This window comes from Marmota monax, unplaced genomic scaffold (genome assembly GCF_021218885.2).
Source record: "Marmota monax isolate L192 unplaced genomic scaffold, Marmota_monax_Labrador192_F-V1.1 WCK01_AAM20220418_F8-fsc00047, whole genome shotgun sequence".
Classification (NCBI taxonomy): Eukaryota; Metazoa; Chordata; class Mammalia; order Rodentia; family Sciuridae; genus Marmota; species Marmota monax.
In genome coordinates, this window is record NW_026692072.1 from 13872591 (window position 1) to 13894596 (window position 22006).

The following is a 22006-nucleotide window of genomic DNA, read 5'->3' on the forward strand; positions in this document are numbered from 1 at the left end:
AGAGGGAAGTCACTAGTAAATCATCAAAGCCATCTTTTGAGATTAAAAACTCTTCTTTTTCTTCTTCTTTGCCATTCATCTTTATAGAAGCTCTAACAATTCAAACATCATGACTACTGTGTCTTCACCTTAGTTCTGTCTGATCCAAAGCTCCTATTCTTAATAAATGTCTAAATTTGTGTTTGCAATGACAAAAGAAGACTTAAAGACAATAGCGTATTTAGGTGCACTGAAAAAAATTGGTGACCCTAAAACAATAAACTGATATAAATCTTTATATAATTGCAAACTTCAATGATAACTATTGCACCTTTGCCCTTTTCTTGGAAATCATGCAAAACCAAAGCTTCATAACTGAATTTGTCCTCCTGGGGCTTTCACATAATCCTAGTATTCAAAAAATAATATTTGTTTTATTTTTGTTGGTCTACATTGCGACTATTGTAGGAAACATGCTGATTGTAGTGACCATCCTCTGTAGCCCTGCACTGCTGGGGTCCCCCATGTACTTCTTCTTAGCATTTCTGTCCTTCCTGGAGGCCTGCTTCTCCTCTGCTATTACACCAAAAATGATTGCAGACTCCCTGTATGAGAGGAAAACCATCTCTTATAATGGATGCATGATTCAACTTTTTGCTGAACATCTATTTGGTGGGGTAGAGATGATTATCCTCATGTCCATGGCCTATGACCGCTATGTGGCCATTTGCAAGCCCTTGCACTACTCTTCCATCATGAACTGGAGGCTCTGTGGCATTCTGGTGGGGGTATCCTGGTCAGGGGGCTTCTTGCATTCCATTACAGTGGTTCTGTTCACTTTCCAGCTGCCCTTTTGTGGCCCTAATGTCATTGATCATTTCATGTGTGACTTATGCCCATTACTGAAGCTGGCCTGCACTGACACTCACATCCTAGGCCTTTTGATGATTGGCACTAGTGGATTTATGTGCATTATAATATTCTGCTTATTGCTGGTCTCCTATGGTGTCATCTTGTTCTCCCTGAGAACACACAGTGCTGAGGGGTGGAGGAAAGCTCTGTCCACCTGTGGATCTCACATTGCTGTTATGGTTTTGTTCTTTGTCCCATGCATATTTATAAATGCCCGGCCTCCTTCTATCTTTCCCTTTGACAAACTGATGGAAATGTTTTATACCATGTTCACCCCCTTGCTGAATCCTTTAATTTATACTTTCAGAAATAGAGAAGTGAAAAATGCTATAAAGAAAATGTGGAAGAGATTGGTGTTAGTTTCTGGTGAAAAATAAGATATTAGACTCAAAAATAGTATAATGTTCTTGCACAAAATTTATGGGATGTTCAGTACCTATTAAGATGTAAAACACTTTTACAGAAAACAAACAAACATTTAAGCCATCAAAAGATGATGTTTCAATTTTTATAGCAGGCTAGATCTACTCTGAGTTGGTAAGTCAGTATGTACATTAAAGGCAGTTGATTTTTATGCTTACCTAGAAACTAATAATAGTAAGAAAGAATGGAGAGAAAAATCACTTGTCAGAATGTTTAGTCATTAACTTTATGCTTTCCAGAAACTTGGGTAGGCAAATCAAACACATCTTTGACATAAAGATCCAAAGCTTACTCAAACTATTTCATGAAAAAAAAAATTAAAAAAGACTTATTTAGGAGGGTGAACTCAGTGATTCTGAATCAAAAACAACCTGAATTCAGGGAGAACATAGAGAAGAGCAATAACAGAATATCTGCTGCAGAAGCTGCAGAAGTTCTTCGTCATATGACTCCATCATTGAAGGTGGGTCCATTACCATTTCTATAGAATTGATGTAACCTCATGAATTTCTGGACAGATAAAGCCTGAGTTTGGCCAGTGCTGCCTACTGGGAAATCCTCCTGGATAATAATCAGGCTAAAGAGAAGAGGAGGCCGATTCCAGGGGGGAGTCAGCCATGAGTATCTCCTATTCTAGCACAATCAAAGGGAATTCTTGAGATGCCTCATTACCAGCAAAGGCAGACCAGCTGCAGAGGTGAAAAGCTGATTCCTCCCAGACTCAAAGAAGGAATAAATCTCAAGGCACCAGAAAACAAAAGGAAGTTTCAAAATAATATATCTCAATTTACTTGGTAATTTAAATTTTTTTGTGAGTTTGTACTGCCTATTGATAATAATTCTATTTGAACCATTGCCAATAAAGAGATCTTTCAAATTTAGACACATCTTATTTGTCATTCCCATAGTTAAGGTTGTTTAATATAAGGTTGCCATGTGGCTTCTGGAATAAATGCATGTACAAAAACCATTTCATTCTTCCCATTGAGTATTGTGGGAAAAATTGCTGAATTTTTCTTTCATTTTCTTAATCATTCAGGCTAGGCCCAAAGTGGAAGAGTGCATATAATAGTTGTCTTCCTAAGAATAGATGAGGCAGAACACAGATAAGATTTCATTGTTCTTTTCGGAAAGTCCTCATGGTATTGAGATTTGGTCTAAAACACCATCTGGACAAAGTTTGGGGCCTGCAGCAGATCAGGTGTGTCACAAAGGCTTAGACATGTCAGTGCCCCTGTGCTTCACTATTCTCTTTCTTCTCCATTAGCTGTCTGTTCTCATAGCATGTCCTTTCCTTTCACTCAGCTCTCTTCATCAAGTAGTTCATGTATCTCTAGGATCCAGCTTGAGAAATGAGGAACAAATATCACTGGGTCAATTAACTTATGGAACTGTGAATCCAATATTTCAAACATTATTCAGGACAGATTGCATTGACCACTTTAGATTCATATCTGATCCATCATGCACTTGAATACAAACACTTTCTGTCATTTTAACTCCCAAATTCTTATAGTATCCTTAGGTAAGAAGTATAATATTCAGTCAAGAAATACACAAATATCAAAAGACATCTACCAAACATTTTTTATTCTTATAAGTCTGCCTGCCAGAATTTTGCTGAATACTGGCTATACTAGTTCTTTTTCATTCCATTTCAATATTAATTTTTGCCTAGCCATGTTGACATTCATTGCAATGTATTTATCTTTGGATGTAACTGTTGTGTTAGTGACAGTTGGCTCATGTAATTAATTTAGTTAGAAATGCCATTTCAATACAGAATGTGGGAATTAGTGCAATAGGATATTGAAATAAGTTAATGGAGAGCTGGTTTATAATTTAATTGATTCAAGAAGTTTATTTGCTACATCATAAATCAGATAAAAATTACCATTCTACTACAAATCTTGCAATGGTTCTCCCTCCCAGCTCTAGGTTATTTCTGCCATGGATCTCTCTGATCATTGGACTGTGGGTTTTTCCTTCTCTCTTCCCCTGCTATTCTTCCTTTCTTTCTGTTGCTCAAAAAGACATTTTTCCTTTTGATTCTGACTTCTCCCATCTCTCTGTATCCTTTCTGCTTTCCTCAGTATAATATTTTAAACACACATATCCAATGCTGTTCTTTTTGGTGGAGGTCAAGATGGCAGAGTAGAACAAGGTAGCACTCTCAGCTCCTCCATGATGCAAACCTGAATCAACTGGAGAGGAGCTACTCAGCCAGGTGGGTGACTGAGGGGATGCAGTGAGCTTCAGTACTGGACAGTGAGATAGTCAGAGATTCTGGTTATTAGAACAGAGTGAGCAAGGTTTCACTGGCACCAATCCTGTCCTGGCAGACCTGAAGACAGGCAGGGGAGCCTAGTGACAAAAATGGAAAGAGAAAGAGACACAGAGAACAATATTGGCATAGAAAAATATTTGCAGAACAGAAAGTAAGTCTGAACTTAGCTGACTGGGGAGTTGCATAGCAGGTGGGTCTGTGAGAAGTGCTCTGAGCTTCAGCACTTCAAATGGAAAGCTGCTTTGGGGAGCCATCTTTTGGGGTCATGCCTGAGCTTGTGGCTTTGGGAAATAAAGTCTCTGTATCTTCATTTTCCCTGGAGATTACAGAAAATATTGCTATATGTCACAGCCAGCATCCACCTCGTGGCACAGTATGGTCCTGTTTGAATGCCACTGAAGGAAGATATTATGATTTGGATATGAGATGGTCATACCCAAAGCTCCTATTATTAATGCAACAATGAGAAATGAGTGGATTGTGAGAGTTGAAACAATCAGTCCATCCTAGTTTGAATGACTAGGTGGTAACTGTGGGCAGGTGGGGTAGACCCAGAGGATTTGGGTCACAGTGGGTGTTCCCTGAAAGGCTTGCCATCTTCCCTGTGGTCCTTCTCTGCAGCTCTCTGCTTCCTTGTTGCCATGAGGGGAGTGGCCTTTCTCTGATAGGACCTTGCCACATGATGTGCTGCCTCACTCTAGAGCAATGCCATTGGCCATCTATGGACAGAGACTTTTGAAAATCTCAGCTCCAAATGAACTTTTCCTCCTCTAAGTTGTTCTTGTCAAGTATTTTGGTCACAGTGATATAAAAGGTGCCTAAAACACAAGCTATCTGAGTAATGTGTACACTGAAATGTCTGAGAGCAAAGGCCATCAAAGCCCACCTCACAGTGGGCAGCTGGAAGAGCCTAGGTTACCATGGAGCCAAGATCCTCTATCATCTGGACATATTATGCTTTTCCCTGGGAACTGATGATTATGTGGTGGGGAGAGGGGGGCGGATTTCACAGAGCTGCCATTCATGCTAAGGAGGGAGCTACTGAGCTCACTGAGCTGCTAGAATCACCCCAGTTGTGCCAGAAGTGGGCAGGCTGAGAGCTTTGTGAATGGGCTCTGGAGGCTGAATGTGTCCCAATTTTTGAAGCAAGATGCTGGTCTAGATGTGGTAAAAAATAAACACATAGTTTTCCAGCCCAGTGCTGATCTGGTTGAATTGGTCACCACCTCCACACCCACATCCATTTAAAAGATATGGTATTGTAGCTTGGACATTTGCCACCTGGGATACCTGGTGGGTTCCAGACCAGAAACCCTCAAAGAGATCTCATCATCTTAAATATCTTGGCAAGGAGATGTTTCAGCCTTTGTTGTTTGTTCTTTTGTTTTCATTGTATAGTATTTATGTTGTTTTGCTTTGTTTCCCCTCATTGTTTCTTCACACATTTAAGTGATTTACATATTTCAAAAAAAATCATTAATTAGGTATTTTCCATCTTCTCTTTTATCTTATTTCAATTCTCTTCCCTACTCTCCTTTATTTCTTTCTCTTATACTTTGTTCTTTTTTCTTTCTTTCTTCTTATGTTCTTTACTTTTTCTCTATATTTTAATATTAACTTTAGTTGAATTAATACCTAGTTTATTAGTCCCCCTTTCTTTTTTTAAAATCAATTCATGAGATGAAAAATGACACTCTAACTAATATAAATCTTTCCCTAAATATACATTTTAAAAAATAAGAACTTTTTTCTGCCACAGTTTCATAATACCATGTGCTGTCCTATGGACTGGCTGCAGCCTTATTGCAGAACTCAGCTCTGACACTTGGTAAGCACGCTGTATCTTCTTCTACTTCTGCAAGCATACACTATCTTCCAATCCCATGTCAACATTGTCCTATTTCTAATATGATGGGGGAAATGAACACATCCTTAAATAGAAACCCAGGAGAAATTAAAAGAAAAGGGGAAACAAGTATTTAATTATTGGGAATATAATAAATTTATACACACTTGAGCAAGTAAAAAACCACACAAGATTATGTCTTGGCAAATTATGTTATTGGAAAATTTCCAAGTTCTGGGGGGGAACTGAGAAGCAATTCTATAGATTCAGGACTTGTCAGAGAATCCCCTTTAATTGCAGTTGGGAATCAAGGAGGAACCTATTCCTTCCTCATTTTCTTTGTTCCTTTGACCTTGTTGTGATGCTGTGGGAACAATCCCCATCCCCAGTGCCCAGGATGCTCTTTCTCTCTCTCCCTTAGATGTACAAGGAAGATTTGGAAACAACATTCATAGTTTGGCCACCATTGAATAGGCATTTCTCCATGAAGAATAGAAGACAGCTGTTATTAACATTTTTAAGGAACTGATAAGTGAGTTTTATAATTCACAGTTTTGCATGGAGGATTTCAAGTTGTATTGTTGTGATTAAAACTGTGGGTATTGCGGTCAGGGCACTGAGTTTAATGCAGTGCCTAGGACTGTCCAAAACTACATATTTCTGCCAATTACTCGAACTAGACCTGTATTTAGAATTCTATATCAAATTAAAATAGATCAAATAAATTAGAAATAGAACAAGTGTGTATTTTTGAACTTTCTTCCAAAGAAAATTTTTTGTTCTTTCGAAATATATGCTCATTTATCATTTAACCTCTAACATTCTTCTCTCCATCCTGATGTTTTAGATTATGAAGTAGAATTTTGACACTATAAAAAGCACACCATTGTTGGAATATGGTAAATGCATATGCAGGCGGACTTTCATACTTATTGGTAGAGATCATAGCGTTTAGTATTTCTATATTACACACTAACCAGTGCCACAATGAAGGACATTAAATGTAAGAAAGGGTGACCCAAGTCTTAGAGTACAATATTCTGATTTACTGTGTCCTCCTGATTTTCCTTGAGTTCACTGGATGCCAGACAGAGCATCAGATTGCTGCCTAGGAATAGTTCAGGAGAACTGTGGAGAAGTTCTGAACTGCTTACCTGCTGGTTATCAGCCAGTTTCAAGGTGAGGTCTCTCCTATGAAAAGAGACAACTGAAATGACACAGGTTCATGCACGGATTGGGATGGACAAAGATGGAAATAAAGATTCTTTAATTTTTTTTCCCAAATTTTATGAATTCAAGTGTGCTAATTCCTCATACTCAGTGTTTTATTGATCATATAATGTGATATTGTAACAGCCTGTTTTACAGTAAACATCATTAAAGTACTGAACACTCAGATATTTCTCTGTTTCCCTATTGTACGTGACCCCATACCATGTTCAATTGTAATGCTCCCTCATCTTCCTTCACTTCCAGAGCACATTTTAAGGATTGAGGTCACTAAGTTAAAATGCAAACATGATTATGATCATAAAATTATTTACTCATATGTTTTCCAAAAGACTTAGATGAGCAAACCAGTTTCACTCATTGCAGTTTTGAGATACAATTTAAATAACATGATTTTAAAAGATAAATTTTGTATGAGTGATTCAATTTCTTTCTCACTTTGTGTAAAATAGAACTGCTTAAAATAATGCTGACATCCATATTTTATATCATCCTTTTGATTTTACTTTGAAAAACATACTAATAATAACTGATTCTTATAGTTTAGGCAACTTGACAAGTATTAGCTGTTTTACAGCTGAAGAGTTGGAAGTATTGTATTTTGTTTAATGACAAGTTCTCTGGGATTATAGTTTTTGATGGCAGACATGAAATGACATTTAATTAATTTATTATAAGTTCAGATTAACAGAAAGTTTACCAAAATAGTAATGTTATAATTTTAAATGACCAAAGAAATATTTATTAAAAATATGAAAGAATAGTGGATACATTGCTCTTAATTGAATATATGATGATATTTAATTATTTTTTTATACTCTCTCCTTTTTCTCTTCTAAGATTCAATGCAGGATAACTCATTGCATTCCAGATAATAACCCTTCGAAAGATTTAAAATCACAAACTGTGATCATAAATATTATATTCTTCCTTGTCAATGTTTTAACACTGATTTTGGAAATCCCTTTTTTGATAAAAGTTGGAGTTGTTTTGTTTATAGTTAATGATTTTAAAAAATTTAACTAGTATTGCTCTTAGACCACCCTGTAAGAAGGAAGTGAAAATATAATATGTATTTAATTATTATTTTAACATGGGGTCCTGTCTTTCTTTAAGACTATGCTTGATTTGGTTTTCTTTGTACAATGAGTCTTTGAAAACAGGAATGAATTCATGTGGGTTGAGAACAAAATAAAGCATGTAGGGTCTCTAAAAAATATCATGTGCTTAAAAACATATTTGTCACTGCATCTAAAAATATGATACATTTTTATATACATTTGAAGATGTGTAACACACCTATCAGCCTTAGTCATGGTGAGGCAGGAATTAGGAGTAAGCATGCTGTCATTTCTGTCTTGATCAGGGGCTGTGGCAGCTTGTTTTCCCAGACATTCCCTTCCCCTGTGCTATTGACTACATGAGCATGTCTACCTCTAGAGTCTAATCACATCCTCACAGGAGTCCTATTAATAGACATTCTAACTAAACCCAGATATAGAAATTTGACCTGATGCATATAGAATTTTAAGAATTTTAAGTAGATTTCTAAAATCCTATACAATTAGATAAATATTGATAAGAGTTTGCAACTGGCTTAAATATTCTAAAAGCCATTATTTTAAATATCAATAATAAGCTTTTGGGTCTCAAATTCTATCAAAGTCTTAAATGCCATGCTAAGTATGCCTGTATTGTTATAATAAAATTTCATGCTTTCCAATAAGATTTGCAAAAAATTAGAGATCATCTGATGGGTTTTTGGCATAACAATTATAACTGCTTAAACCTCATGGGGATACATCAAAGCATCCAGACAGGATACTTAAAAAAGCAGGACCAATCTCATGGGCTTTGCTTCTCTAGCTGGTTGAATACTTTGTAGATTAATTGGCTCCCATCCTAAAAATATGTTGAAACACCCTACATGGTATGTTATTGAAATGAGAAGTTTTCTACTAATAGTTTTTATATCATAGTAATAGATCATGACGCCCTTGGATCAAGGATCCAGTGCCTTGAATTTATAACCCCTATCTGAATTTATAAATTAAGACAGGGGAGATGTCATGAGCATGTGACTATTGTAGGTAACATGCTGATTGTAGTGACCATCCTCTGCAGCCCTGAACTGCTGGGCTCCCCCATGTACTTCTTTTTGGCATTCCTGTCCTTCCTGAAGGCCTATTTCTCCTCTGTTATCACACCAAAGATGGTTGTGGGTTTCCTGTATGAGAGGAAATCCATCTCTTATAAAGAATGTATGAAGCAAGTATTTGCCGAGCACTCTTTGCTAACGTAGAGGTGATTATCCCCACAGCCATGGCCTATAAAGCTATGTGGCCATTTGCAAGCCCTTGTGCTAATCTTCCATCATTAACTGGAGGCTCTGTGGCATTCTGATGGGGGTGGTCTGGACAGGGGGCTTCTTGCATTCTATTATGCAGATTCTCATTACATTCTAGCTGCCATTTTGTGGGCCTAATGTCATTGATCATTTCATAGGTGACCTGTACCCATTACTGGAGCTGGCCTGCACTGACACTCGTGTCCTAGGCCTTCTGGTGATCACCAACAGTGGGCTAATCTGCATCATCAACTTCTCCTTGTTGCTGGTCTCCTATGGTGTCATCTTGTTCTCCCTGAGAACACACAGTGCTGAGGGGTGGAGGAAAGCTCTGTCCACCTGTGGATCTCACATTACTGTTGTGGTTTTGTTATTTGTCCCTTGTATATGTATACATGCAAGACCTCCTTCTGCCTTCCCCTTTGACAAAATGGTGACAATATTTCACACCGTCCTGACTCCCGTGCTCAATCCTTTGATTTATACTTTGAGGAATAAGGAAGTGAAAATGCCATGAGGAAAGTGTGGAAGAGACTAGTGGTGGTTTCCAATAAAAAATAAAACATTAGAGTTTACCAAAAAGGGTAAAAAATAAAGAAATTAATGTGGTATTAGACCAAAAATTTTATGCAACGCTTATTGTCTATGAAGTAAAAAAGCAATTCTACAAAAATGGCAATACCCATTGGGTTAGAGATATTTTTACTTTCACAGCAGATATCTACTCTGAGTTGGTAATTAAAAATCCCAATAGGTAAATTAAAAAAATTCAATTTTATCCGCATATTGACTCTAATAATTAATAAAAGAATAGATAGAAAAATTATCTGTTAGATTGTTGGCCATTAATTGTGTAATTCCAAGAAAATATGTGGAGGATAGACAAAAATGTTAAATATTCAGGAAACACAGTGTATTTTAAATTAAAAATTATTACTGTTTATTATTATTACTACTTTTTGCAGTGCTGTTGAACAAACCCAGGGTCCCATAAACTCTAGTCAAGCACTCTGCTGATGAACTATGACCCCAGTAAACACAGGGAATCTTTTTTCCCCCTTGACACTTTTTTCTTTTCTCTTGTTCAATAGGTTTGTTTTACTTATGTATAATGTGAAGATTCTTTTTGACATAATTAAAAAAGCACAGAATATATATTTTTTTCTATTTCTTTCTCCAGCATTGCTCCTTTCTCTCCTCTCTGCCCTCCACATGTTCCTTTCATTCTACTGATCTTTATGCTATTTACTTTTAGTTATTTTTGTTTTCAAATTAGGGTCTTTTGGATGTACATGGTGGTGAGATTCACTGTGGCATATTTATACATCTACATAAGAAAATTATGTCAGATTCATTCCTCTGTTATTCCCTTATATCATCATTTCTCCCTTTCTCTCAGTCCCCTTCATCTAATTCATGGGTCTTTCTTATATTTTAATGGAATCCCTCACTGTTATCCCTTTCTCTTTCTCTATATTTTTTTCTCTGTTATTTTGTACTAGTTTCTGCATATTTAAGAAAACATTCAACCCTTGGTTTTCTGTGTCTGATTTATTTTACTTAGCAAGACAGTCTAGTCTCTAGATTCTCAGTTGAGTTCTACCAGACCATCAATGAAGAACTTACACCAATACATCTCAACTTATTCCATGAAATAGAAAAAGAGGGAACACTTCCAAACTCATTCTATGAAGATAGTATCACCCTGATACCAAAACCATACAAATACACTTCAAGGAAAGAGAATTTCAGACCAATATTCCTGATGAACATAGATTGCAAAATTCTCAATAACATACTGGCAAACCACATACAAAAACGTAGTAAAAAGATAGTGCACCATGTTCAAGTAGGGTTCATCCCAGGGATAGAAGGTTGGTTCAACATATGGAAATCAGTAAATGTAATTCACCACTTCAATAGAAATAAACAGAAGAATCACACAAATATCTTAATAGATGCAGAAAAAGCATTTTGAAAAAAAAATGGCATCCATTCATGCTCAAAACATTAGAGAAACTAGGGATAGTAGGCGCACTCTTCACTATGTAAATTGTATCTATGTTAAACCCAAGGCCAACATAATTCTACATGGAGAAAAATTGAAAGCATTCCCTCTAAGAACTGGAACAAGACAGGGATGCCCTCTTTCACCACTTCTATTTAACATTGTTCTTGAACCTGAGCCAAAACAATTAGAACAAGGAAATAAAAGGGATACAAATAGGAAAATAAGAGCTCCATCTGTAGAGAGAAGTGACTGAGATTGGAGGTCTGTGATGGCCTTGTGACTGTGGCGTGCCTGGTGCTTGGGAACATTTCTATGCAAGGGTACAGGATGCCTAGCTGTTATGGTAAAGCCCTGCCTGAGGAGGCTCTGTGCAAGAGTTTTATCAGCTTCAACACTGATCTCAGGTACATAGCTCCCAAGGATAGAGGAATTCTCATGCTAGACAACTGCAGTGCTTCACCAACTCTGCTTACACCTGAGCCTGCCCACTTAATAGTAATTTTAAACAATGGACCTCCTTGAGTGCTACACAAAGCTCCTAAAATTGAACATTGCAACTGTGGAACAGCTAGTTATGTAACTTTCCTGAGTACAAAGATGTTTCTAGTTTCTAGTTCTGTAACTTTCTAGTTCTGTAACTTTCCAGAGTACAAAGAATAATGCTTGCATAGTCTTTAACCTGATAATGAGACATATATAAATAATGATTGCTAATATAACTCTTTGGATCTGCTTCTCCATCAAACAACAACATTCTACCCAATCACAACTTTATCTTGTGTGTGTGTGTGAGTCTTTACCTTATAATCCCTCATTGTCCCTCACTGATGGAGTTTGGCCATCTGGTCATGGCATCCATCTATCCCTATTTGCTGATGACATGATTATACATGTGGAATACCCCAAAATACTCCACCAGAAAGCTTCTAGAATTCATAAACAAATTCAGTGAAGTACCAGGATATAATAGTAACACCAATAAATTAATTATGAAATACAATAAATATAGGAATACATTAATGATTAATCAATTGAAAGAGAAATTAAGAAAGCTTCTCCATTCACAATAGCCTCAAAACAAAAACAAAAACAAAGCCCTTTGAAATCAATGTAACAAAAGAGGTGACAGACCTCTACAATAAAAACTAAAGATAACCTAATAAAGAAATTGAAGTCCTTAGATGATGGAAAAATTGACCATGTTCTTGGATAGGCAAAATTAACTTTGTCAAAATGGCCACACTGCCAAGCACTCTACAGATTTCGTGTAATTCCTAATAAAATTCCAATGGTGTTCTTTTCTTCATAGAAATAGAGAAAGCAGTCATGAAATTCATTTGGAAAATAAGATGCCCAAAATAGCCAAAGCAATGCTAGAAAAGTGATGCAGGAGGCATCAATGTTTATAGTAGCTGATTCACAATAGCAAAGCTATGGAACCAACATAATTGCCCTTCAAGAGATGAATGGATGAAGAAATGTGGAACATATATACAATGGAATATCACTCATCCATAAAAAGAATGAAATTATGTCATTTGCTGGTAAATGGATGGAATTGGACTCTATCATGCTGAGTAAGATAAGCCACTCCCCTCAAATCAAAAGCTGAATGTTCTCTCTGATACATAGATGAAAACACACAATAAGTAAGGTGGAGGGAAGAATAGAAGTTCATTGGATTAGACAAAAGTGGAAAACAAGATAGATGGAAATAGAAAAGACAGTAGAATGAATCAGGCATGACTTTCCTGTGTTCATATATGAACATGTGATCAGCGAAACATCATGTACGACCACAAGAATGGGATCCTAAATTAGAATAACATATACTCCATTATGTGTAAGTCAAAATACACTACTTTCAGGTATATCTAAAAATAACAAATAAAAAAAAAGAAAAGAAAAGAACCAGTATAGGATTAAAAGTACACCACAGAGGATTAAACAAACAAACAAAAAAACAAACAAAAAACCCTGAGTCAGATGTGGTGGCTACAAACAAAAAACCCTGAGCCAGATGTGGCAGCTTATGCCTGTAATCCTTGCAAAGCTGAGCCAGGAGGATCATGGTTCAAAACCAACCTCAGCAATTTAGTGAGGTCCTTTTTGAAAATAAAAAGTTTTAAAGGACTGGGAATGTGACTCAGTGGTTAAGTGCCCCTTGGTTCAATTTTTTATACCAAAAACATATATGAAAATATGTATGAAAAAATATATTAAGAATTTTGGTGGATGTCTTTCATTTCCTCAAGATATAGCAAAATCCAATTAATGAAAGATTTTGAAGCAATAATGAAGAAGGATATACTTAGAATATTACATGATTCCATCAACACACACACATGCACACTCACTTAATAGTGGAAATTTATTAGCAAGGCCTCTTTGACAGGGGTAATTTTCAAGGGGACAATGACCAGAGTCTCTATGAAGGGGGGGGGGGTGTTCTTCATGCCCAGGGAAATCCAAGCCACCCTAAACCTTACAATCTAAAATAATTAGCAAATATTAATGCTCAAATATGCAGAAATATATTTACAGAAAATCAAGCCCCTGCTATATCTAGTTCACATGGGTTTTGGAACTAGACAAAGGGAAAATGGCTCTGGTGGTTTATTTAAGGGGATACATTAAAGGCAGGGATAAGGTTTCAAGGGTGGAGTCTTGCTTCCTTATGTCTTGCCTTCATTAGGTTGATTGACATCTCTGCAGGTCACACCCATCTCTGTTCTTTGGCAGAGCTTGAGGGAAGTTCACCTGCATCAGGCAGTCAATCTCTGTGGGGGTGCCTTGGGGAGTTCCCAGTGCCAGACTTATCCCCTTGGTAGGCTTCAATGTTCAACAGTGCACACAGCTCACTGATGGCTTGTGACAAGTAATCAGGGACACTTACTGAGGTGAGGCTACTTTTACTTATTTCAGTCCATAGTTAAAAATGAAAAGTGGAGATTATAGCAAACGATCACAGCAAAAGAAATGTTATCAGACACTGTGAGATAAGGAACACTTAGAGAATGAGACTTTCCAGGTGTGTTTATGAAGAACATGATGTGTTGGGTGTGACTTGAGCACAGATGAATAGAAACTCTGGGAGGGCAGGTGGAAAACAAGATGATAGCATGAGGTTAGAGGCTTTGAAAGTCAGAATGAATATCTCCAACACTGCATTTGCAATCAGAGTAATCACTACATTATACTTATAAATCACAATATTTTTTAAGTGCTCACTTTTCCTTTAAGATTTTAAGAGGAAAGAAGAGGAAGAAAATGAAAAAGTGCAGAGGAGTGAACTTTACCAAAGAAAACATTTCTCACCTTTTTAAGTTGGTTTTTATAACCTCTGGCTAGGTGGAAATCTTACTTTTCAAATCTTTTCTACTGTGACTTTGAAATTTGGCTAAGGAGGTATTTATAGTAATCTTCAGTTTGTCTTAGGAAGAATTTTATTTCTCATTTCCATTAATCTTTGATTTTCTTTTTATAATCCCAAAGTCTTCATTCCTGATTTTCTAATGAGATCATTCAAATTTAGAAATATTATGTGGTCATTTCTATTTTGTTAATCTCAGGTTGTTAGAGTCTGTAAACAAGTCAAGATGGCGCCTGGCATTTTGCAGAGGGAATGGTTTGTGGGGTGACACCAGTGAGCCATTAAGTGTGGAGATTCCTTATTGGTTGACTGCTGTATCTAGTTTATGTTAATTAAGATAAGCTGTGTGGAATGTATATATACCCCTCCTGTCCTACAATAAATGACTCCCACTCCTGCTGTATCAATGTACACAAGTTGTTTGTCACCCCCCGGTTATTTTGCTGCAGCCGGACTGCGGCATCAGGTTGTCATGTGTCCCGGGGGATAAATTTATTTACAGTAAAATATTAAAGTTTCCCTTGACAAATCAACACTGATGATATGCCAGTTGAGTATTGTGAGCAAATCATCTTATTTTTTTCCCTGCCTCTCTTTAATCTTACATGCCACCCCCAAAGTAGAAGAGTATATGACATTAGTTTTCATTTTGTGTAATTTCACTGATCACCCCTGAGAAAGTCCATGAAAGATTAAGAATATAGTCTAAAATGCCACCTGGACTATGTGGGTGTTCAACAGACCAAGACTGTGTCAAGGCTTAGACATGTGTTTCCCTTGCTTCACAACAGCCTATCCTCAAATCAGGGGTACCTTCTTCATGTCCTCTGCCTTCCAAGGTCCTGTTAGTGAAGTCCATTTATTCCTAAGAACAAGCTTAAGAGGTCTCTGGATCTGCTAGTTTGGCTCCATTGCTTTATGAACCTGTGAAGGCAAGATTTGAAATGAAGATAAAAAGTAAAACACTATTCTATCCAGATTGCACTAACCAATACCAAAATTCTTGTCTGATGCATCATACACTCGAAAACTCAAACATATTATCATTATTTTAATACTTAACACTTAATTGTGGGCTATGTAGTTACATACAAGGAGAAAATCCACTAACATTAAGTAGAGGAATAAATAACTATGAAAAGCATCTACCCAACTTTTATCATTCCTACTGGTTTGATGAACAGAATAAATTAAAATTCTCTTAAAAATGAGTATTGCTTTAGCTCTCCATTTTGTTTTCTATGTGCCTTAGCTTAGGTATGATGAAGCATATTCCAATATTTTTATCTTTGAGGCAATGTAAATGTACATATGTAGTTGTAGTAACACTAAGTCCACCTGTTACACTTTCTGTAGCTATTCAAAGAGTTTTCAGCAACATGATGTGGTAATGTAAAAAGTGTGAATATAGAAAAACGTCTGGATATATGAATGAAGAAAATACAGAACAAAATCCTAATTTTAAAAATTATTCAGAAATGAAATTTTGTGAAATCATAAGTCAGATACTTTTTTTTTTACTTCATTTGCCATCTTGCAATAGTTGTCCTTCTCAAACTACTCTGTCTTTACCATGGATCCTGGCTCACTCTTATATTATGGGCATTACCCTGTCTGATTCCCAGATTATCTTTCTTTTGTGGCTGTAAGGGAAAATGTCATTATTTTCCTTTTGCTCTCACTCCTTTCCTTCTCCTCTAAATATTTAAATATTTTGTTCACTATTATTTTTAAATACACATATTCTCTTTGAGGCATCCTGAAGATTGAACCCATTTTTATTAGTCAAGAAATTTCATGAACATATACATTTTTCTCTCTTAATTGTCCATGGTTTCTTGAATTTATGTTTGCTCTCCCTAGATGGTTTGGACTGTGGGGCTTAGTGTGGCATGTGAGGTGTTGTATTAGAGAGCCATTTCATGAAGTTTGAAGTCTCAGGTTCTTATCCTGGATCTCTGACTTCTCTCAACAAAACACTTATCACCCAGTTTAGCCTGCTCTGGGCAGAGAAGGTATATTTTAAAATCTTATAAATAAAAATTGTCAAAGCAAAAAGGAGACAATGATACATTTAGAGATTATATGATTCATTTCACACATACACATTTTAATAGTGGAAAACTATCAAATAAGTTGCTTGTGTGGTGCAATATGGGAAGGCATTTCTGAGGAGCTGGTATTTCAATTGGTGCTGTGTACAGAGTAGGAATGGAGAGTGGAGGTGAGAGCAGAGGAAGGGTTGATGGTGTGAGACAGGGAGTGATCAGGGAATATATTCAGGAGGGACAGCAGTTGTTAGCCTGAAACATGGTTGAGCTCAAGTTCTAGGAGGACAAGTGGAAAGGCAGATGGTGGTGCAGGCAGCTTTGAAAGTCATGGTGAGCATCTCAAACAGTGCATCTGGAATCTGCAGTAATTATTTCATTATGTTTAAGAATCATATTTTAACTGCCCTCTTTTACTTTTCAAGTGATAGAAAGGAAGTAAAAAGCTGGGAGTAGTTGAAAAAGTGATGAGAATTCGTATTACCTGAATTTTCTCCTTCTCTAGAGAAATCAAATAAGCATCTCAATAAAAGCCTGGGAGGATTTACTTGAAGGATTATAGGTTTGATGATTATCACGATGGGATTTGTAACATCTCAGCCTGAATGGTTGGTCTGTAAGCTCCAATGATTTTCACGAAAACCAAGGGTATCTCATTCAAAGTGAAGGAGATTTTTGTCTGCCCTTAAACAGCGTGCAACTCTTTATATGAGTACCAAATACTGTGCAAACTTGTTTCCTAACTCTGATAATATAAAAATTAATTAATTAATTAATTAATAAAGGTGAAGAAAGATGGTTAGTGTTCTCATACCCACAGATAACACTTGATAGTAAGTTCTTCTGAGCCTTTAATGAGAAACAAATGGGCAAGTCCAAACCTACTGATAGATGGTAATTGGGATGTCCTCACTCCAGTCTTTATTTTACAGGGACCACCATGATTCAGCTTGTATATTTTTCCCACAATTACTAAATGCAGGGAATGCAAAGATCGATGTCTTCACTGGGTATCTGGATTCTGACAAGGTGTAGGATCTTCATTATGGATGATTTCTAAGTCCAATTGTATGAAACATAGGTAAAGAGAGAGAGAGAGAGAGAGAGAGAGAGAGAGGGAATTCTATTAAACAATTCTGAGTAACCGATTTGATTCTGCAATCTGTAATTGGGGTAAAAATGGGAGTTCATAACCCACTTGAATCTAATGTATGAAATATGATATGTCAAGAGCTTTGTAATGTTTTGAACAACCAATAAAAAAAATAAACAATTCTGAGTGATGTTTGTTCTTTGGCTCTCACACGATCTTGAAAAGCTGCTATCATATTTTTATGCCTCCAAATTTTATACATGCTTAATGAAAAATTTATCCAAATTTCGCGGCTGGGGTCATGGCTCAGTGGCTGAGCGCTCACCTAGCATGTGTGAGGCTCTGGGTTCGATCTTTAGCATCGCATATGAAAATAAATAAAATAAAGGCATGATGTCCATCTACCACTACAAAAAAAATCTAAAAAAAAAATTAAAAAAGGTCATCCAAAATTCACAACCTTACTTTCATGGCCTATCTGGATAACTTGTTTCCAGGTTTTGTTATTGATTTTTTCTTTGACTATGACATTGGAAACTGGCTAACTGGAAATTTCACATTGATCTTTTTGTCCCCTGAAGCATTTTCTTTCTTATTTCCATTATATCTTGGTTTCATTTATCACAAATGCCCTCACTCCTCTGATTTTTCATATCTCTAGTTATGAGCCTTTTCACAACCAAAGATCTATTTTATTGTCATTTTTATTTATGTTAATATTCAAGATGCCATCCACTTTTAATTCATTTTGTTTTTTTATCTTTACTAAAGTTATTTTGATCTGTCATTCCTATCTTCTCATCTTTGTGGAAAAAAAAACTAGGACAATCTATGGTACCAACATAACATATGTTACTCAGCAAAGGAATTCAGTGTTTTAATGCGGTTGTACAGGAGTCTGTATTATAGGAAAGTGAACAGTTGAAATCAATATTTTGAATAATGAAATTCCACTTTTTGGAGAGCCAGAGCTGACAATCATAATGAATGTAATTACCCTAATTGTACACTGAGCACGTTCACATCTTCTCCATGCTTTGCATATAATGAGTTATCTAGCCATAGTAGTGTCCCTTCAAGGTTGGTTTCAGAATCATTTATGTTCTACAGGGGAGGATCAAGGAACTGGATGAATGTCAGATCCCTGGTGGGCAGTGTGGTGTGGTTTGACAGCAGGCAGTGTGGCTTCAGACTCAATGCTGATCACTGAGATAACACACTTTACAGTCTGGTTATATCTGTGTGTTTCAGAATCTAGTTGAGAACCTGATTATCTGAATTGAAGTTTGCAAGGTTTTAAATTGCCTAACCACTCTCTCCTCCTACTGATTACAGTGTGTGGCTGCAGGACTTGGACAGTTAACTAATATCACATTTTGGAATTCAGTGATTAAGTCCACAGACTGTGGATGTGACAGTCCTTTAGTGTCTGTACCTTTCTCATGAATCACTTAAATTTGGCACATTTTGTGGAGTGTGAATAGACATAAAATTAGACATGATGCAATATTTAGATATTGAAAAAATATAAAATTGTTTGTGTTCATCCTTGTGAGGGAGCTTTAGTAGCTATGTCTAAGTTTTCCTCAAATATCATTTTACATATTATGTTCTTTTACATTAATTAGGTCTGCTATATTATCCTCCAAACAAATGAAAAGAGAAAAGTGCCTTCAATCTCCGCTTTAAATTTGTTATTAAAATTATTGTTTTTTAAGATCAATTCCTGACAGAAATGTAATATTTCAAATAATGTATACCTCTTCACATATTTTATGTGAAATATTTTTCTTTAATAAGTACTCCTATTTTTCTTTAATAAATATGTCTTTCCATATGTACTGGTGGATGGATGGTGTATCACAGAACTCTGTTTTTACATTTCCTATATGCACATTTGGTCTGAATTCTGCAAAGGACAGTATATTCTTTGCCCAAACACCCAGTTCTCTATTTCTTGGTATCATGGGAAATGAAAGTTTGTGCAGATAGAAACCCAAGAGCAGTAAGACACGAAAACAGAAAAACAAAACCTCTAAATGCTTGGGACATAAGCTTTGCAAATACTTGAGCAATTGAAACCTACACACAGTTGTGTCTTGGCACATCATGCTGGTGAATAATTTCTCCCTCAGGGGAATCAAACAGTAATTCTACAGGTGCATGACCTATGATGGAAACCTCTTTATAGTCCAGATGGAAATCCAAGAGGAACTTTTGCTCCTCTTTGTTTCTTTGTTCTTGAGACTTCCCTGGAGGATCACTGGGGACTTTGACTGTCAGAGAGGCTCTTCCTCTCTGTCTTAGGTGTTGAGCAAATATTGGATATAGACGTCACATTTTGGGGAGCACGAGTAAAGATTTCTCCATAGAGAACAAAAGAGGCCATTACTAGAAATTTCAAGGAACTGGCACATGGTGAGATTTATAGTTTACTGTTTTGAATTTTCATGGATGATTTCAAATTGTGATGCAGTGCTTAAAATGGTGGGTCGAGTGGGGGTGCTGAGCTCTGTGCACAGAATGTGTCTTTCAGCAACTGTGCACTTGGTATAACTGTGTGACCTTTACAACCTGAGGATATTCATGTTGAAAAAGAATTATAATATTTGAAAGTTAAAGGGATGTGGAAGTCAATAAAATAATACATGTGGACAGACAGTACATTGTTGACACAATACATGTGTCTAATGAGCAGCAGCTCTTAGAATGCATCTTTGTTTTTCAGAGAGATTTGGCGCATGATAACGTTAATTCTAATGAACAAAATAAGACGCATTTTCAGATTTTTATTTTCAAGGAAAATCCAAACACTTAGAAACACATCAGATACATATTCTTTTGTGAGAGTAGTTGGGAGAATTTCTATTTCATTGAGTCCCTAGTTTGCAAAAGGAAGCACACTTCTCAAGGTGACCGCCCCAGGAGATGTGCAGCACCCAATGAATATGGAAGATCTCTTCAAATATGTAGATTATTTCATAACTTTTCATTAATATTTTGGTATTTACTTTTAATGGCACGTGATGATTGTACATATTTATGGGAAGAGTTTGATCAGATCAAGGTAATTGGCTTTGCCTGTCACCCAAACATTTATCATTTATTTGACTTGGCAAAATATAAAATAATTTTGGTTTCAACCCTGGTTATCCTAAAGTAGAAGTTATGATTTCTATCCAACAGCACCACTGCACCAATTAACCATCCTTTGTCCTCCCATCCCAATTTTCCCAGCCACTTGGAATCATGATTCTACTCTCTATTTCTGTGAGATCTGCTCATTTAGCTTCCACATATAAGTGACCACAGGTCATTTGTTTGCTAATGTTTGCACCACTGTGATGGTTTAGAATGAAAAGTGGTCCTTTCAGATGCTATACATAGAATACTAATGTTTTAATATGGTAACTGTTAAGTCTCCCAGGACCAGTCACAGATTTGTTGATAAAGAATGTAATATTCACTATTTCTACAAGAACACACTACTAAAATGCATAGGGAAAAACAGTAAGCCTAAAAAAGAGTGAGTAAGCCACAGAATGCAGCCTTTAGATTTTAACTTCATCTGCTGAATTGTCCCTATGTGTGTTTTATGTCATAAATAGCATTAGGTGTTTTATTCAGAATTGTTCAGAAAAATCTACATGGCTAAGCTCTGAACTGCTTTAGTGTTTACTGCTGTGTCTTTGTCTCTACCTTAAAATGAGCTAAAGCATTGAGACAACAGAAAAGAAGTCTCAGGGGTTTATCTGGAAGGGCACCAGTGGAAACAAAGACTTTTCTAAAATTCCAGAATCATATATATATATATATATATATATATATATATATGGACACACACATACATATACATTCATACACTACACACACACACACATACACTTGTGTTTTAATCTATATGTCATATATATATATATATATATATATATATATGTTTCAAAATTTAGAAAATAATTATAGCAAAATTGAGGGGCAAAAAAAGATATAAACTCTTAGGCTATTTATCTTTTGTTGCTAAATAATACCCCTGGATCAAAAATACAATAAAAAATATCTACAAGTAAATAGCAGAAATATCAGCAGAACAGAGGAAAAGGAATGGGGGAGAGAGAAAAGGAGGGAAAAGGAAGGTACTTTGGACCAAATTACAGCAAATTATATTTCATGCTTTTATGTTTATCTCAAATGAATCAAATTGTTAAGTATAACTAAAAGAACCAAAAAAAGTTGTGGCTTATTTCAAGAAGTAACAGGAAGGCTAATTTCAAATAGGACTTTTCTCTCTCAGTTTGCAATAACAACATTTAGAACAATGTATGCAAATGTGACTGATATGCCCACATATGTACATGTAGGTGCATATGAAATTTATTGCTTGGTATATAATTACTAAATAGTACTTTAATGATGATCTTACTACTAATCTTTTTGTTGGGTCTGAATGTCATTGACAG

General features: G+C 36.1%; 1 protein-coding gene and 1 pseudogene across 1 annotated transcript; both read left to right on the top strand.

Moving 5' to 3' along the window:
• Positions 1-329: 329 nt before the first annotated feature.
• LOC124099917 (olfactory receptor 4C15-like) lies at positions 330-1268 on the top strand. Its single transcript, XM_046455168.1, has one exon. The coding sequence runs from the start codon at positions 333-335 to the stop codon at positions 1266-1268; it is 936 nt and encodes a 311-aa protein (XP_046311124.1). The 5' UTR covers positions 330-332.
• Positions 1269-6528: 5260 nt separating this feature from the next.
• LOC124100186 (olfactory receptor 4C15-like) lies at positions 6529-9585 on the top strand (annotated as a pseudogene).
• Positions 9586-22006: the final 12421 nt, after the last annotated feature.